This window comes from Gouania willdenowi, chromosome 14 (assembly GCF_900634775.1).
Source record: "Gouania willdenowi chromosome 14, fGouWil2.1, whole genome shotgun sequence".
Lineage (NCBI taxonomy): Eukaryota > Metazoa > Chordata > Actinopteri > Blenniiformes > Gobiesocidae > Gouania > Gouania willdenowi.
The window spans coordinates 11,262,280-11,282,174 of NC_041057.1; the positions used below are offsets into that span (position 1 = coordinate 11,262,280).

Consider the following 19,895-nt stretch of genomic DNA (forward strand, 5'->3'; position numbering starts at 1 on the left):
AAAATGACAAAAAACTAAGTCACCCAAAATAAAAGTAAGGGCTATAACAAGGCATTTTTTTTGAAATTTTCAAAAAAAAAAAAAAATTGAGTCGTTGGACCATCATTAGACCCTAAAAACTACTGCAAATATAATGCACATACCTAATGGGGCTCAGAAAAAAACTAAGGCACAAAAAATGACAAAAAACTAAAATCACTAAAAAAAAAAGTAAGGCATTTTTTTTGAAAATTTCAAAAAAAAAAAAATTGAGTTAGGACCATCATTAGACCCCAAAAACTACTGCAAATATAATGCACATAACTAAATGGGGCTCAGAAAGCAGTAAGGCACAAAAAAGACAAAAAACTAAGTCACCCAAAATGAAAAGTAAGGCTATAACAAGGCATTTTTTGGAAAATTTAAAAAAAAAAAAAAAAATTGAGTTAGGAGACCGTCATTAGACCCTAAAAACTACTGCAAATATAATGCACATACCTAAATGGGGCTCAGAAAAACAGTAAGGCACAAAAAATGACAAAAAACTAAAATCACTAAAAAAAAAAAAGTAAGGCTATAACAAGGCATTTTTTTTGAGAATTTAAAAAAAAAAAAAAATTGAGTTAGGACCATCAATAGACCCTAAAAACTACTGCAAATATAATGCACATACTTAAATGGGGCTAAGGAAGCTGTAAGGCACAAAAAATGACAAAAAACTAACATCACCCAAAAAAAAAAAGTAAGGCATTTTTTTGAAAATTTCAAAAAAAAAAAAAAAATTGAGTTAGGACCATCATTAGACCCCAAAAACTACTGCAAATATAATGCACATACCTAAATGGGGCTCAGAAAACAGTAAGGCACAAAAAATGACAAAAAACTAAAATCACCCAAAAAAAAAAAGTAAGGCTATAACAAGGCATTTTTTTTTGAAAAATTCCAAAAAAAAAAATTGAGTTAGGACCATCATTAGACCCCAAAAACTACTGCAAATATAATGCACATACCTAAATGGGGCTCAGAAAACAGTAAGGCACAAAAAATGACAAAAAACTAAAATCACCCAAAAAAAAAAGTAAGGCTATAACAAGGCATTTTTTTTGAAAATTTCCAAAAAAAAAAAATTGAGTTAGGACGATCATTAGACCCCAAAAACTACTGCAAATATAATGCACATACCTAAATGGGGCTCAGAAAACAGTAAGGCACAAAAAATGACAAAAAACTAAAATCACAAAAAAAAAAAAGTAAGGCTATAACAAGGCATTTTTTTTTGAAAATTTCAAAAAAAAAAAAAATTGAGTTAGGACCATCATTAGACCTCAAAAACGATTGCAAATATAATGCACATACTTAAATGGGGCTAAGAAAGCAGTAAGGCACAAAAAATGACAAAAAACTAAAGTCACCCAAAATGAAAGTAAGGCTATAACAAGGCATTTTTTTTGAAATTTTCAAAAAAAAAAAAAAATTGAGTTAGGACCATCATTAGACCCCAAAAACTACTGCAATATAATGCACATACCTAAATGGGGCTCAGAAAACAGTAAGGCACAAAAAATGACAAAAAACTAAAATCACTAAAAAAAAAAAAGTAAGGCATTTTTTTTGAAAATTTCAAAAAAAAAAAAAAAATTGAGTTAGGACATCATTAGACCCAAGAACTACTGCAAATATAATGCACATAACTAAATGGGGCTCAGAAAGCAGTAAGGCACAAAAATGACAAAAAACTAAAGTCACCCAAAATGAAAAGTAAGGCTATAACAAGGCATTTTTGGAAAATTTAAAAAAAAAAAAAAAAATTGAGTTAGGACCGTCATTAGACCCTAAAAACTACTGCAAATATAATGCACATACTTAAATGGGGCTAAGAAAGCAGTAAGGAACAAAAAATGACAAAAAACTAAAATCACCCAAAATAAAAAGTAAGGCTATAACAAGGCATTTTTTTTGAAAATTTCAAAAAAAAAAAAATTGAGTTAGGACCATCATTAGACCCCAAAAACTACTGCAAATATAATGCACATACCTAAATGGGGCTCAGAAAACAGTAAGGCACAAAAAATGACAAAAAACTAAAATCACTAAAAAAAAAAAAGTAAGGCTATAACAAGGCATTTTTTTTGAGAATTTAAAAAAAAAAAAAAATTGAGTTAGGACCATCAATAGACCCTAAAAACTACTGCAAATATAATGCACATACTTAAATGGGGCTAAGGAAGCTGTAAGGCACAAAAAATGACAAAAAACTAACATCACCCAAAAAAAAAAAGTAAGGCATTTTTTTTGAAAATTTCAAAAAAAAAAAAAAATTGAGTTAGGACCATCATTAGACCCCAAAAACTACTGCAAATATAATGCACATACCTAAATGGGGCTCAGAAAACAGTAAGGCACAAAAAATGACAAAAAACTAAAATCACCCAAAAAAAAAAAGTAAGGCTATAACAAGGCATTTTTTTTGAAAAATTCCAAAAAAAAAAAAATTGAGTTAGGACCATCATTAGACCCCAAAAACTACTGCAAATATAATGCACATACCTAAATGGGGCTCAGAAAACAGTAAGGCACAAAAAATGACAAAAAACTAAAATCACCCAAAAAAAAAAAATTAAAAAAGGCATTTTTTTTGAAAATTTCCAAAAAAAAAAAAATTGAGTTAGGACCATCATTAGACCCCAAAAACTACTGCAAATATAATGCACATACCTAAATGGGGCTCAGAAAACAGTAAGGCACAAAAAATGACAAAAAACTAAAATCACTAAAAAAAAAAAGTAAGGCTATAACAAGGCATTTTTTTTGAAAATTTCAAAAAAAAAAAAAATTGAGTTAGGACCATCATTAGACCTCAAAAACGATTGCAAATATAATGCACATACTTAAATGGGGCTAAGAAAGCAGTAAGGCACAAAAAATGACAAAAAACTAAAGTCACCCAAAATGAAAAGTAAGGCTATAACAAGGCATTTTTTTTGAAATTTTCAAAAAAAAAAAAAAATTGAGTTAGGACCATCATTAGACCCCAAAAACTACTGCAAATATAATGCACATACCTAAATGGGGCTAAGAAAGCAGTAAGGCACAAAAAAATGACAAAAAACTAAAATCACCCAAAAAAAAAAAGTAAGGCTATAACAAGGCATTTTTTTTGAAAATTTAAAAAAAAAAAAAAATTGAGTTAGGACCATAATTAGACCCCAAAAACGATTGCAAATATAATGCACATACCTAAATGGGGCTAAGAAAGCAGTAAGGAACAAAAAAATGACAAAAAAACTAAAATCACCCAAAATAAAAAGTAAGGCTATAACAAGGCATTTTTTTGAAAATTTAAAAAAAAAAAAATTGAGTTAGGACCATCATTAGACCCTAAAAACTACTGCAAATATAATGCACAAACCTAAATGGGGCTCAGAAAACAGTAAGGCACAAAAAATGACAAAAAACTAAAATCACTAAAAAAAAAAAAAAGTAAGGCATTTTTTTTGAAAATTTCAAAAAAAAAAAAAAATTGAGTTAGGACCATCATTAGACCCCAAGAACTACTGCAAATATAATGCACATACCTAAATGGGGCTCAGAAAACAGTAAGGCACAAAAAATGACAAAAAACTAAAATCACCCAAAAAAAAAAAGTAAGGCTATAACAAGGCATTTTTTTTGAAAAATTCAAAAAAAAAAAATTGAGTTAGGACCATCATTAGACCCCAAAAACTACTGCAAATATAATGCTCATACCTAAATGGGGCTCAGAAAACAGTAAGGCACAAAAAATGACAAAAAACAAAATCACCCAAAAAAAAAAAAGTAAGGCTATAACAAGGCATTTTTTTTGAAAATTTCCAAAAAAAAAAAATTGAGTTAGGACGATCATTAGACCCCAAAAACTACTGCAAATATAATGCACATACCTAAATGGGGCTCAGAAAACAGTAAGGCAGAAAAAATGACAAAAAACTAAAATCACTAAAAAAAAAAAAGTAAGGCTATAACAAGGCATTTTTTTTTGAAAATTTCAAAAAAAAAAAAATTGAGTTAGGACCATCATTAGACCTCAAAACGATTGCAAATATAATGCACATACCTAAATGGGGCTAAGAAAGCAGTAAGGCACAAAAAATGACAAAAAACTAAAGTCACCCAAAATGAAAAGTAAGGCTATAACAAGGCATTTTTTTTGAAATTTTCAAAAAAAAAAAAAAATTGAGTTAGGACCATCATTAGACCCCCAAAACTACTGCAAATATAATGCACATACCTAAATGGGGCTAAGAAAGCAGTAAGGCACAAAAAATGACAAAAAACTAAAATCACCCAAAATAAAAAGTAAGGCTATAACAAGGCATTTTTTTTGAAAATTTCAAAAAAAAAAAAAATTGAGTTAGGACCATAATTAGACCCCAAAAAACTATTGCAAATATAATGCACATACCTAATGGGGCTAAGAAAGCAGTAAGGCACAAAAAATGACAAAAAACTAAAGTCACCCAAAATGAAAAGTAAGGCTATAAGGCTATAAGTAAGGCATTTTTTTGGAAAATTTCAAAAAAAAAAAAAAAAATTGAGTTAGGACTGTCATTACACCCTAAAAACTACTGCAAATATAATGCACATACTTAAATGGGGCTAAGAAAGCAGTAAGGAACAAAAAATGACAAAAAAACTAAAATCACCCAAAATAAAAAGTAAGGCTATAACAAGGCATTTTTTTTGAAAATTTAAAAAAAAAAAAAAAATTGAGTTAGGACCATCAATAGACCCTAAAAACTACTGCAAATATAATGCACATACCTAAATGGGGCTCAGAAAACAGTAAGGCACAAAAAATGACAAAAAACTAAAATCACTAAAAAAAAAAAAGTAAGGCATTTTTTTTGAAAATTTAAAAAAAAAAAAAAAAATTGAGTTAGGACCATCATTAGACCCCAAGAACTACTGCAAATATAATGCACATACCTAAATGGGGCTAAGAAAGCAGTAAGGCACAAAAAATGACAAAAAACTAAAGTCACCCAAAATGAAAGGTAAGGCTATAACAAGGCATTTTTTTTGAAAATTTCAAAAAAAAAAAAAATTGAGTTAGGACCATCATTAGACCCCAAAAACTACTGCAAATATAATGCACATACCTAAATGGGGCTCAGAAAACAGTAAGGCACAAAAAATGACAAAAACCTAAAATCACCCAAAAAAAAAAAGTAAGGCTATAACAAGGCATTTTTTTTGAAAATTTCAAAAAAAAAAAAAATTGAGTTAGGACCATCATTAGACCCCAAAAACGATTGCAAATATAATGCACATACTTAAATGGGGCTAAGAAAGCAGTAAGGCACAAAAAATGACAAAAAACTAAAGTCACCCAAAATGAAAAGTAAGGCTATAACAAGGCATTTTTTTTGAAAATTTCAAAAAAAAAAAAAAAAAAATTGAGTTAGGACCGTCATTAGACCCTAAAAACTACTGCAAATATAATGCACATACTTAAATGGGGCTAAGAAAGCAGTAAGGAACAAAAAATGACAAAAAACTAAAATCACCCAAAATAAAAAGTAAGGCTATAACAAGGCATTTTTTTTTGAAAATTTCAAAAAAAAAAAAAAATTGAGTTAGGACCATCATTAGACCCCAAAAACTACTGCAAATATAATGCACATACCTAAATGGGGCTCAGAAAACAGTAAGGCACAAAAAATGACAAAAAACTAAAATCACTAAAAAAAAAAAAAGTAAGGCTATAACAAGGCATTTTTTTGAAAATTTAAAAAAAAAAAAAAATTGAGTCAGGACCATCAATAGACCCTATAAACTACTGCAAATATAATGCACATACTTAAATGGTGCTAAGGAAGCTGTAAGGCACAAAAATGACAAAAAATTAACATCACCCAAAATAAAAAGTAAGGCTATAACAAGGCATTTTTTTTTTGAAAATTAAAAAAAAAAAAAAAAAAATTGAGTTAGGACCATCAATAGACCCTAAAAACTACTGCAAATATAATGCACATACTTAAATGGGGCTAAGGAAGCTGTAAGGCACAAAAAATGACAAAAAACTAAAATCACTTAAAATAAAAAGTAAGGCTATAACAAGGCATTTTTTTTGAAAATTAAAAAAAAAAAAAAAAATTGAGTTAGGACCATCATTAGACCCTAAAATCTACTGCAATATAATGCACATACTTAAATGGGGCTAAGAAAGCAGTAAGGCACAAAAAATGACAAAAAACTAAAATCACCCAAAATAAAAAGTAAGTAATTTTTTTTGAAAATTTCAACAAAAAAAAAATTGAGTTAGGACCATAATTAGACCCCAAAAACTGTTGCAAATATAATGCACATACTTAAATGGGGCTAAGAAAGCAGTAAGGTACAAAAAATGACAAAAAACTAAACTCACCCAAAATAAAAAGTGAGGCTATAACAAGGCATTTTTTTTGAAAATTTAAAAAAAAAAAAAATTGAGTTAGGACCATCATTAGACCCCAAAACCTACTGCAAATATAATGCACATACCTAAATGGGGCTAAGAAAGCAGTAAGGCACAAAAAAATGACAAAAAACTAAAATCACCCAAAATAAAAAGTAAGGCATTTTTTTTGAAAATTTCAAAAAAAAAAAAAAAATTGAGTTAGGACCATAATTAGACCCCAAAAACTATTGCAAATATAATGCACATACTTAAATGGGGCAAAGAAAGCAGTAAGGTACAAAAAATGACAAAAAACTAAAATCACTTAAAATAAAAAGTAAGGCTATAACAAGGCATTTTTTTGAAAATTTCAAAAAAAAAAAAATTGAGTTAGGACCATAATTAGACCCCAAAAACTATTGCAAATATAATGCACATACCTAAATGGGGCTAAGAAAGCAGTAAGGAACAAAAAACTAAAATCACTAAAAAAAAAAAAAGTAAGGCTATAACAAGGCATTTTTTTTGAAAATTTCAAAAAAAAAAAAAATTGAGTCAGGACCGTCATTAGACCCTAAAAACTACTGCAAATATAATGCACATACTTAAATGGGGATAAGAAAGCAGTAAGGAACAAAAAATGACAAAAAACTAAAATCACCCAAAATAAAAAGTAAGGCTATATAACAAGGCATTTTTTTTTTTGAAAATTAAAAAAAAAAAAAAAAAAATTGAGTTAGGACCATCAATAGACCCTAAAAACTACTGCAAATATAATGCACATACTTAAATGGGGCTAAGGAAGCTGTAAGGCACAAAAAATGACAAAAAACTAACAACACCCAAAAAAAAAGTAAGGCTATAACAAGGCATTTTTTTTGAAAATTTCAAAAAAAAAAAAATTGAGTTAGGACCATCATTTGACCGTAAAAACTACTGCAAATATGATGCACATACTTAAACAGGGCTAAGAAATCAGTAAGGCACAAAAATGACAAAAAACTAAAATTTCCCAAAATCAAAAGTAAGGCTTTAGCAAGGCATGTTTTTTCAAAATTTTCAAAAAAAAAAAAAATTGAGTTAGGACCATCATTAGACCCTTAAAACTACTGCAAATATGATGCACGTACTTAAACGGGGCTAAAAAAGCAGTAAGGCACAAAAAAATGACAAAAAACTAAAATTTCCCAAAATCAAAAGTAAGGCTATAGCCAGGCATATTTTTTCAAAATTTTCAAAAAAAAAAAAAATTGAGTTAGTACCATCCTTCGACCCTAAAAACTACTGCAAATATGATGCACATAGTTAAACAGGGCTAAGAAAGCAGTAAGGCACAAAACATGACAAAAAACTAAAATTACCCACAATCAAAAGTAAGGCTATAGCAAGGCATATTAGTGCAAATATGATGAGCACACTTAAACTGGAATGAAATTGCATTAAAGCATGAAAAATGAGGAAAAAATGGAAAAACACCCCACATCAGAGGTAAGGCTATAGTAAGGCATAAAAATTAATTTTTTTTTTTTTTTTTTTTTTTACTGAGATAAGCCTGTCACAAGACCCTAAAAACTAGTGCAAATATGATGAGCACACTAAAACTGGAATGAAAATGCAGAAAAGCATGAAAAAGGAGAAAAAAGGGGGAAAAAAGACAAACACCCCACATCAGAGGCAAGACATAAAAATGTATTTCTTTTTTTTCTTTCATGAGATAAGGTTATCACAAGACCGTTAAAACTAGTGCTAAGGCTATAAATATCTGTTCTTTTTTTTTTTTCTAATTTTCCACAATTTTCTAATTTTTCATGCTTAACTGCATTTTCATTCCGGTTTAAGTGTGCTCATTATATTTGCACTAGGTTTTAGGGTCTTGTGATAGCCTTAACTCAGATTAAAAAAAACCCACATTTTAAAAAAGTTTATGCTTTACTATAGCCTTTTCTCTGATACGGGGTGTTTGACATTTTTCTCCTCATTTTCCACTTTTTTCAAATTTTTCATGCTTCACTGCATTTTTATCCCAGTTTAAGTGTGCTCATCATATTTGTACTAGTTTTAAGGGTCTCTTTTTTTTCCATTACTTTTTTTCTAACATTTTTAAATTTTTATGCCTTATTATAGCCGTACCTCTGCATTGGGGTGTTTGTCATTTTCTTTTCATTCTCCACAATTTTCTCAATTTTTATGCGTTACTGCATACAAATTGCAGTAAAGCCTTCCAGTTTTATTGTGCTCAACATCTTTGCATCTTTTTTATGGTCTTGTGATAGCTTTACCTCAGAATTTTTTCCCATTGTTTTTAATTTTTTATTCCTTAGCCTTCCCTCTGATTTGGGGTGTTTGTCATTTTTTTTTTCACATTTTTGATGCCTTATTGCATTTTAATCCCAGTTTAAGTGTGCTCAACATATTTGCACTAGTTTTTAGGGTCCTACGATAACCTAATATTAGAAAAAAAAATCCAAAGTTTTAATATTTTTATGCCTTACCTCTGATTTGGGGTCTTTGTCATTTATTTTCTCATTTTCCACTTTTTCTCATTGTTCATGCTTTACTGCATTTTCATCCCATACTGTGCTCATCATATCTGCACTAGTTTTAATGGTGTTGTGAAAGCCTCATCTCAGAAAAAAAAAACCCAAAGTTTTAAATTTTTGATGCCTTACCTCTGATTTGGGGTGTTTGTCATTCCATCTTTTCTCATTTGTAATGCTTCATTATATTTTCAACCCAGTTTAAGTGTTTTCAACATATTTACACTAGTTTTTAGGGTCCTATGATAGCTTTATTTCAGAAAAAGAAAAGTTTTTAACATTTTTTGCCTTACCATCCTTACCTCTGATTTGGGGTGTTGGTCATTTTCTTTCTCTCATTCTCTTTTTTTCCCCTCATTTTTCATGCCTAACTGCATTTTAATCACAGTTTAAGTGTTGTCTTCACATTTGCACTAGTTTTTAGGGTCCTGTGATAGCTTTGTCTCAAAATTTTTCAAATTTTATGCATCACTATGGCCTTACCTCTGATTTGGGGTGGTTGTCATTTTTTTTTTTTCTTCTCATTTTCCACTGCATTCTAATTTTTCATGCCTTACTGCTTTTTCATTCCAGTTTAAGTGTGCTAATCATAAAAAAATTCATCCTTACCTCTGATTTAGCATGCTTGTCATCCCCTCCACCCCCCTCATTTTTTTTAATTTTTCATGCCTTACTGCATTTTCATCCCAGTTTAAGAGTAGAGTTTAAAACAATACGAGCAGTGTGACTTGGTGGATTGGGAATCTGGTTCCCAATGAGTACAAAACAAATAAAAGGACCTAAAAATATAGCAATACTGCAACACATATGGGATCGATCAGGGTTTCTCAAATGGGGGTATGAGTATTCCTAGGGGTAGATGATGTCAGTACAGGGGGTATTTAAGATAGTGGAATATTAACAAATGAAGAAAAAAAATTAAAAAGGGGTTTTATGTATATTTTTAGTTAAACTAATAATAGAAATGATCTTGATTAAAATATGAACTGAAAATACAAAGGTCAGTCTTTGTCCCCCTCAGGCAGGAAATAACCGATATGATCAAAACTATAGACATAAAGCTATTCAGGAGACACAAAATTCTGTTTCATTCCATTTATTTACAAAATGAGATTCTTTATAATGTGTGTTGTGTTATCACTCATTTATTCCATCATTATGCTCTATAGCAGGGGTCACCAACATGGTTCCCACGGGCACCAGAATAGAATAGAATGTTTTGTCATCATACACAATGTACAACACAATTAAAGGACAACTCTGGTGGTGTAAGAGTACAGGTATAAAGAAAAAAGGAGTATTTAATGAAATAAAGACAATAAACTAGTAAAAATATGAAATAAAAATAATCAAATATAATCAAATAAATAAGATGTATAATAGGAGAGCATTATAGCAGCAATGGGAATAAATATATGTATTGCACGTTGAAGAGTGACTGAAACAATAGAAAAGGATGTGATTACTGTGTGTTCAGTACCCTGATTGCACTGCACACCAACATTTAAAATAGATAAAACACCATTCAACATTTAAACATGATCCTACTACACCAAACTGCATATATTGTAGTAAGGAGGCATATAACTTGTGTGCGGGTGGATCCACAACCTCCTCAGCAGTAACGGCTATAACGCAAACAAACTTGCAATACATCTTAACGACATTAGCCTGCCAGTCAAGGATACATGAGGTGTGTTTGTCACATACATACTGTATATACTACTACTGAATTGTACTTTATTACATGAAATAGCATTTTGGTGTTCAGCTTTATGTGCACAGTGTGCAGCAGGGGTGATAGAAAGAAGGTAAATAATAGTAAACGAGCATTGAACTACAATCTAATGCTATATAAACAGTTGCAAAAACAAAGTCAGCTCGCCAACATACCTCTGACCAAGTGGTCGCTATTGACACGGAGATCAGCAGACTCTGCGCCTCTCGACCAGAGACGTTTTTACATTTCTCACTGTTACGACCCCCTCTAGGATGTGAGGTCAAGGCTTGAGGGGCCGCAACATAAACAAGACGCCACACAGAAATCAAAGGTTTATCAAAAGTATTTATTAACAAAATCCTAAAAGTATCAACAGAACAAACTAAAAGGGACTGGAGACCCTGGCCAAACTGAACAAAAGTAGGGAGGACACTGAGCCAACAATATACAGGGCCGTCGTCCCAGCGTCCACCTTCTAAACTACAAAAATATACAAAGGACTAAAACTACTTAAAGACAACAACAGGACTACCAAAAATCTCCAGTCCAAACTAAAACAACAACTTACGAAGATGTCCAGTGGGGTGCAGAAGAACTCTCCCCACATGTCTGCTGCTGGTCAGTTGTTGTGCTTCTCTCCTTCTGGTCCTCTCAGCCCTTTATAAGCTCCTCCTCCCTCTCCTACCTGATTGCTGATGTGAGTCAGGTGTGTCAGGAGAGAGGAAGAAGGGCAGGCTGAGAGGCCATGAGGCACCAGCCGTAACACTCACCTTTGTCAATGACAGTCTTTGGTACTCTATGAAATCTCTTTTCCTTTTCTCGGGTTAGAACGATTGGAGCAGTCTTAAACTCCACAAAACATGAGCATTTTCATTATTTCAGATGGCAGATTCTCAAGCTTCACTCCCTGCCCTCCATCTGAATTTTTTGCTCTCGCTTTGTCGCGATGCAGCAGTGTGAGTGACGTCACGTGAATCAACAGAACAGGCCACAGACATATGCATATATACATATTACTATAAAGCAGCTGACGCCAAGACTTGTGCAGGGATCGTCAACAAAGTACAACCACCGATACAATAAATATTGAATATTGAATATATCTGTGATCATGCATAGCAACGTTACCAAATTGACTGATGTTGATGGTCTTTATTTGGTCGAACTACAACTCTTATTTAGCTAAAATACCTTTTGTATATTTTTGATTATATGTATATTATATTGATTTATTTTTTTTTATTTTTTTTAAAAACATTTTCAATAACTTTTTTTAAAAATACATTTACAAAATAAAATAATCAAAGTGTTTTTCCTCTCATTTTGTAAACGTGTTTTTGAAAAAGTTATTGAAAACTAAATTAACAAAAAATAATCAATATAATATGCATATATAGAGTTGTAGTATGACCAAATAACTGTCTTTATTTGGGAACGTTGCTATGCATGATCAGAGAGATATTGAATATTCAATATTTATTGTGTCGGTGGTTGCACTTTGTTGACGGTCCCTGCGCAATGTCTCTGCGTCAGCTGCTCATAGTAAACAATGGGATATTTCCTGCTGAAATGACCAATAATTGTATTGAAGATCAGCTCGTGGCAGCTTGTAGTTCATTGTCTATTTCATAACGGTTAGAACGAGACATTTTGGGTCTTTCTAACTTTACTGAAGTCCTGATGTGGTGATCTATGTGCTACTGCTCCTCTGACATTGTTACACTGAATTATGTTTCCTACAATGATTTATCATACAACACTATTATTTCGTTATCTCGAGAAAATGAAGTCGTTTTCACGGGAAAACGGAGGAAAAAAATGTATGGAAGCACATGGCCCTATAGGGCTTGCGTAAAAAATAAAAAAGTTTTGCATGTTGAAACGAAAACTTTTCTTTCCTTTTTAAGTTCTGATCTTGACCAAGCAGCTGATTCCTGCTCAAAGTCAGACCAGTAGTCGTTCCGCTTTAAGATGCCCTCCCCAGATCCGACCAGTAGCCCAATCCCCCTCTTTTCTCCGTCACCTGATTCATGTGCTGCCATTTTACGCACAACTTTGACACAGAATCCAGAGGAAGGGGGGCAGAGGTTGAAATTGCCCCACTGACAACCTCAGCAGAGGAAAACCAGCGTTTCGTTCTCAGAATATAGGACGTCAGTGGGATAGAGGAACAATCAAAGGCTGGTGTGTGTCCGTGTGTGTGTGTGTGTGTGCGTGTGTGTGTGTGTGTGTGGAGCTGTTGGGGATCGGAGAGGAGCGGCTCAGTGCGTAATTTGTGAGGGGGAAACCGGCTGAGGAAGAGGAGGAGGGACGGTGGCGCTGCTTTTGCTTTTTTTTTCTTTGAGTCCTGCTCGTAAATGATGCCGTGGAGACCATGAACTGAACGCTCTGTGGTTTATTTCGGATCCACGCCGGGATTCCCGAGCTCTCCTTACAGGGACATCATCCCAGATCTGTCCGTACATGATGATGATGATGATGAAGAAAAAAAGCGGAATTTGACGCAGGCCGCTCCGATCGCTCTTTAGGACAAAAAAACATCATATGTAAATGCGCCTCCGGATCTGCTGACACTCCTGCCGTGCATGAATCCCGACAGCGGATCCTGGTCCGTGTTCTACGCCGTCCTCCTGCACCTCACAGAGGGCACTACCCTCCTCCCTGCCTCTAAAGACATTTTGATCTCCCTCCTCCTCCTCCTCCTCCTCCTCCTCCTCTTCCTCCACCCCTACCAGGACATCTCTCCGCTGGAATCCTCCTCGGTAACATGTCGGGCCAGTCTTTGACGGACCGGATCGCCGCCGCGCAGCACAGCATGACCGGTTCTGCCATCAGCAAAGCCGTCTGCAAGGCCACGACGCACGAAGTCAGCGGACCCAAGAAGAAGCACCTTGACTGTAGGTTGAGCATCCCCTCATCATCACTGCATGCATGCATCCTCCTCCTCTTCCTCCTCTGTGACAAAGGGCAGTCTGTACATAAACAGGATCCTTTATTGTGTCCTTGTTTCTGCTGCATGTGTGTGTGTGTGTGTGTGCTTTAAATGTAATAATTACTGCTCCATTCTCCTGGATCACAATGTGATTCACGCTGCAGAGCACAAGGCGGCCAACAGCAGCCACTATCTGTCCATGTCATTCAAGGGAAATAGGCCACTTCAGCGTAGGCTAATCATATTGCAACCAGCTGCTTTACAGTGTAAAGGCCTATTCATTATTAACGCCTGTATCACCATCAGCAGCAGCAGTAGCATCGTTCTCTAACATCATCATCCTCATTCCTATAATCTAACTTCCCTGTCCTCTGATGCATCATCACTGTCACACCTGAGGTGATGGAGATAGTGATCAGAGTAGTGAGACGTCACACCAGTGTCACTATTTTCTGTTTCTGCTTCATGGTAAAGCTGATGTGTAAGTTTTTGGATTAGAGGGCTGCAGTCCTGCAGGTTTTGGATGTATTTCGTGCTTTAATACATCTGGTTGCAAGGTGAGGCTCGTGTACAGGCAGAGGCTGGATGATGATGATGATGGTGATGATGATGATGATGACATCCTCATCAGATTCAGGCCAATTGGAGCAGAAATATGTCAAAAACCTGCAGGACATGGTAAGGTTGTTGTGGTAAGGTCACTGTGACAGAGAAAAGGCCTAAAGTCCACCAATGGAATCAATGCATACAGATAAGCATCGATTCACAGGTAAGGTCAACTCAGGGTTATCAGTTTCACTGTTATTGAGGTTTTTGATGAAAAACTACAATATCAAATCCCCATAGGACGCAAATATAACCTCACTGATCCAAATTGGTAATTTATCTATCCAACTTAAGATATTGGATCAGAGATCAGTCTCAATCCAAGTAATCCAACATACTGTGCTTGTTTTTGAAACGTTTAACATATCATATTTGAAGAGGGTTTTCTAAATACTTTTGATGGCTATCAATGAGTGAAAGCTGATTAAAACCTAACCTCGTCCCCAAATTATTTTAAGTTTTTCATTACTTCAATTTTACTTTTACAAATGTCAACTATTTTTTGAAGAAAATACCAAATTTTAGGCCTTTTTTGTAAAAACTTTTGTAGCATTCCTCCTACACAAATTCCTACAGTCAATAAAGTACTTTTTCATCTCCTCATTTAGCTAATTACACATGTGTGTAGTCCGGATCCATCACTAAGGCTCACGCCGGGAGGAAGGAGCATTCTGCAGTGATTATTAGCTTGTTGTTAGGTTAGCCGGCTTTTCTGCTTCAGTATAATTACTCGACAGGATCGATAGAAAGCATGGCCAATCAATGGTGCTGCCAGTCAGACTCACAGGCAAAGCGGCCCAGACAGACAGACAGGGAGGGAGGCAGACGGGCAAATAGGAAGATCAAGAGGAAATGTTGATAAATCAGTCTGAGAGAAACCACAAGGCAAGACGCCAAACAGCCTGAGAGTCAATCATCCCGTTTACGCTCCCCAGCCAGCAGTGAGCCCATAGGTTTGGCAGAGGATTAGTCAGCCATGTCCGCAGCAGAGGTTACTCTGGGAATTCTTGGTTTCAAGATCGACGACGGAGTGCTTCAACATCCATTTTCTTGTGTCCGTTAATTCCATTCCAAAGAGCCAATCTCAGGCGTTACATGGCGAGATTATTATGAACTCACTCCTATTTTAGGGTCACCAATAATGTTAACTTATCCCAACATCACTCAGCTCATTAATCTCAAAATAACTAACCTACTGATCTTATCCCAAACCATGTGAACCCATACCATTGAAGTCTTATGGCTATAGGCTTATCTTCCCTTCCCTTAGTTTAACTAAGTCCAGTTTAAGATTTTTACCTTTACCCACCCCACCAATAACACTTTAGACTAGCATCATTTACTGTATTTACTGTAAGTTAATTCGAGCTATAAGTCACAATGTTGAATAGGATGCCTCATTTCTAAAGAGATGTAATACAAGGTGAAGAAGGTGCCTATCATCAATAGAATCAGTGGCTTAAGTTCCAGTTTCATTCTATTCTGGTGAGTTTCTACAAATACCTGCACCTTCTCACTGCTCCATGTCTGCATATCCGTCCATTTACATTCAAGCTGCTGCTAGCCTGCTACGCTAACTGTACCTTTACCGAGAATAAATCACAGTCTGCATTTTTGTCTCGCCCCAAAGTACAATCAGAAAAAGAACAAACTGAATGTGGAGGTTTGGATACATCATACAAGTTAGCGAATCATTTTTAGAAATCTAATGTTAACATGCTTTTTTAAAGTCATTCTCTTTTCAAAGTTATTTAACAAGTGACACTTTTACACACTATAGTCGGTGTTGACAAATCCACAGAAAGGTCGCTCTCATTTATAAGTCGCTTTCTTGATTTTAAGTGAAAAAAGGAAAAGATACCTATGCTCAAAAAAATGCTTACCTTAAGACAACCGTTTATTTTAATTTAACTCTATACAACCCAACCCTTTTTAATTTAACTTAACCTATTTAAGTCTGATTGTCTGCTTAATTTTTCCTACAATAGATTAAAACCCAACATGGGTCAATGTGTCTATTTAATATAAACCTAAACTCTTCAAAGCCAAACATTGCTCAACTTCTTTTTAATTTTCTTCTTACATTAGAAGAAGACCCAAACTAGCACAAGGAGACCTTTTAAACCTCCCAAAGATTGGCAACAAAAAAAAACATCAGGTGCATTGATCCTTCCAACAATGACGTCTCAAAACGTTCATAAGCAAATACAGTAAGTATTTACTGCTGCTGTGATTTGAACCTAATTTAATGTTCATTGTTACGAGCTGTGGGTTCATTATTTACTTTCACTGTTGTAGCTTTGATATTTAGAATTTGAATGGTGCAGATGGAAACCACAGGACTTCTCCTGCTAACAAAGTGTAATCACACATTCATTCTTTAACGAAAATCAAGCCAATGGAAGATTCCCAATGATGTGTTGCTTTAGGGGTTAAACACAATTCAACTAAGTGCGTTAAGTGATTGCTGTGACTATGAGAGTGATTATTGTGCTCACAGCAGTAGCCTTTGGTTTACAACAGCCTTGTACTATTAAATGTTAGGAGGTCGCCCACCATGAACACTCACTGTGAGCCTGAGTTTTAGAAAGTAGGAAATGTCACCAAACCGAGGGCGTGAGCAGACTTTCTGAAAATAGCAACATTACGTGACAGAATATCTCTGTATCATGTAAAATAATCTGTACAAATACTGACATGTCAACTTTAGTTCCTTACATAAATATTTCATTTGATGAGAATTATCCAGTTTTTCTAATCATTTGTTAAAAAAAAACTAAAAAAAACGCAATAAGAAACGTAACCACCCATGTATACAGATATACACAAGTTTTCACAGTAAAATATATACTTCTGTTAGATATCACTTTCTTCCAATCCACGAACGCAAATACATTGGTGACTAAGGTACCTGACATTTACTGTGTGTGTGTGTCATTGGCATCTTTAAGTTCAGGAAAGGACAGAGAAAGTAAGTGTGGGCAACAGCAGGAGCTCTGTGGGTCTGAGTTACCAGGGGAAATGATAAAAGATGAATTTTTCTGTCAACTTGGAAGGATCCTGAATGTCTAGGACCACAGCCGTTTCTGGCTGTATGCAGAGCATACTTTACCAGTAGTTACCAAACTGTGAGGCAGTTTTTTACTTTACATTTAAATAATTTTATTATTACTGTTCTAAAAGATGTGGTTGCACATTTTGTTTTTACTTTTACTTATTTTGCTGAATTTTTTGTGTTTGCATGCGCTACCAAAATAATCAATGAATAACTAATATGCACTGAAGCAAATGTTGTGAAGGGCTCAGCATCTTTTTACATTATTGATCAGTTGTTACATTTCGGGTGTTGTTAAAAATCTTTTAATAAGAAATTGGGTGTTGTTACATATCGGGCTTTAACAGGGCTATAAGAGACAGCACTGCACATCAAAAATATTAAAAAATGAGCCATCAAAAAGCGCCACTCTGGACTCAAAATCTTTTACTGTTTTTGAAATAGAGGATGGTCATAAGGAGACTGTTGATGATGAAATAGTAATTGTTGTAAGTGCTTTCAAAGCTGTCTTTACATTTGGTTTTCAGATATTTGTATGTTTAGTTTTCAGTCGTTTCATGAGAAAGCTTCATATTTTGTGAGGTTTTAAAGCTGCTATCAGTAGTTTCTGAGAAACATCTCGACGTCCTGCCCTAAACAGCTCCACTTCCTCCCACTGCCTCTGCCAATCTACCAGAAGCCGCGCCTCTACTTTTCTACACGCGCATCGCTAAACATAACAAGGTTGCATTGATATAGGTCTATGGGTCAGGTCAGAGCCAAAATCATAATTACCTGTTTGCTGTTGTGACATGCGGCCTTGTTTCAATGCGCAGTTCCACATTCACTTTGATTGACAGACTCAAAAACAGGAAGTTGAAGCCTATTGGCTGGGCGTACTTGGCGATCGTTTCAATTTGTATAGGGGTCTATAGGACGAAGGAGGAACTTATTTACATTAAGGTATATGAATGTCCACCGGCAGTAGACCATAGTAAAAGACTAGTTAGGTATTTTTTTGCATTTCAAAAGAATCATACATGAACATAGATTTCTGAGAAGCTCCGTATATCAGCTTTAAGGAACAGATGGGTTTCTTTTCATTTCTAGTTTCAGTAAATCAAAGCAAAACCTTTTGTCACTCACGCATCTCTCCATTGTTTTCCTTCTGTGAGGTCACAGGTGTGCTGTAGAAGCTAAATATATTTAAACAACGAGTACCAGGCCAAAAAAGGTTATGTGCAGGCCTGCAAATTAGCCACTAGGGGGGACCAAGTATGAGTCAGAAGCTGTGACTATGATTTATCACTTACCTTGCTTGTGGTTCAATTTAAGAAGTTTCATTTTAATGAGAAGTTGTAATGATCGTTGCCAGTTTAGCAAGTAAACTGTAATGTAGCAGCTCGTGGAGAATTGAATGGATTAGTAATGTCTCCATGTATACACAAACTGAGGGCCTCCCAAACAGCATCTTGCATAGGGCCCCCATGAAGCTGGAAACGCCTCTGTGTAGGATGCATTCAGACATTGCTTTAGGTTTGAAAGCTGTGTCTCAAATACTAAAGGATTGCCCCCCTGTTGATAACGTCCGCAGTTTGATTGTAGACTCTGAATGTCCTCTGACTAACCTAACACCCTCCAAGGAAAGCAGTGGTAGGTGGGTGTAGTTTGGTTGTGTAAAGTGCTTTAAGACTATAACATAACCACCTGGATGGGACTCTTAATGCAGAGCATTACACACCACAGCATTATAAAGATGTTAAGAATGTGCCATAAAAGAAGAGTACTGGTACATACAAAATAATATGAGTTTACTTTTTGAGTCTCCTAGGGGAAAAAAAAGGTCCTTGAAAGCAACAATCTCTTAGTTTGTGTTTAGAGATAATGGACGCAGATATGAAAGCCCTCCGCAGAAAAGACATCAGCAAATGGAATAAAATCTATGTGTATTATTGGAAATAAAAATAAAACGTAGGGTTGTGTGTCCCTTGGTTTAAAAAAGAAAAAGAAAAGGAAATTTCAATAAAAAAAAAAAACAAGTATTTCTAAGAAACAGGACAGAATACACAGTTCTATCTGTCTTGTCCTAACTCTGGTTTACGTTCATTTATCCGCGCTGAAATTTAAGCTTTGATTAATACCTGAAACATTTCTGTTACACACAACTTGATATCAATCCATCTTTTGCAGGTAGAGACTTTATGAAAAGACAAATTGCAGTGTCATTTCTGCAAATGCAACACAAGATAAATCGAAAGCAGTGTCAGAACAAAAACGCTCTTTCACTTTTCGTGTGACCTTGTCGCATTGTTGAGCTAGCGGTGTCAGACGTTGGATCTTTGAACTATAACAAAGGAATGAGATCCTGGCATAGTACGCAGAAAAGATTTGATATGCATGTTCTCCATATCGGTTCCTCATCGTGTCGTCAGGCTGTGGATGCTTCCTATAATGTGGAAAATTGTGTAAAGACACAATATAACGTCTCCTGCAGCGACAACAAAGCTTTGCCTCGGGGATGTAAATGCACTTGCACATTTACACACTTTGTGTTATTGTCACTTCCTTATGTTGCACGCTCGATTTTATTCCTTTGAATCTAAATCCATGTTGGTATAGAATGAAGGTTTTATTGCATTTTGTGGCTCGTCTCTTTATGAACACAATTG

The 19,895-nt window shown here is 34.6% G+C and overlaps 1 protein-coding gene across 1 annotated transcript in view; it reads left to right on the forward strand.

Moving 5' to 3' along the window:
• The first annotated feature begins 12,682 nt into the window (after positions 1–12,682).
• LOC114475596 (phosphatidylinositol-binding clathrin assembly protein-like) overlaps positions 12,683–19,895 on the forward strand; it is a 35,338-nt gene continuing 28,125 nt past the window's right edge. Inside the window, exon 1 of the mRNA XM_028466555.1 lies at positions 12,683–13,551. Within this exon, the coding sequence (XP_028322356.1) occupies positions 13,422–13,551 (130 nt within the window). The 5' untranslated portion in view covers positions 12,683–13,421. The remainder of the gene's footprint in view (positions 13,552–19,895) is intronic.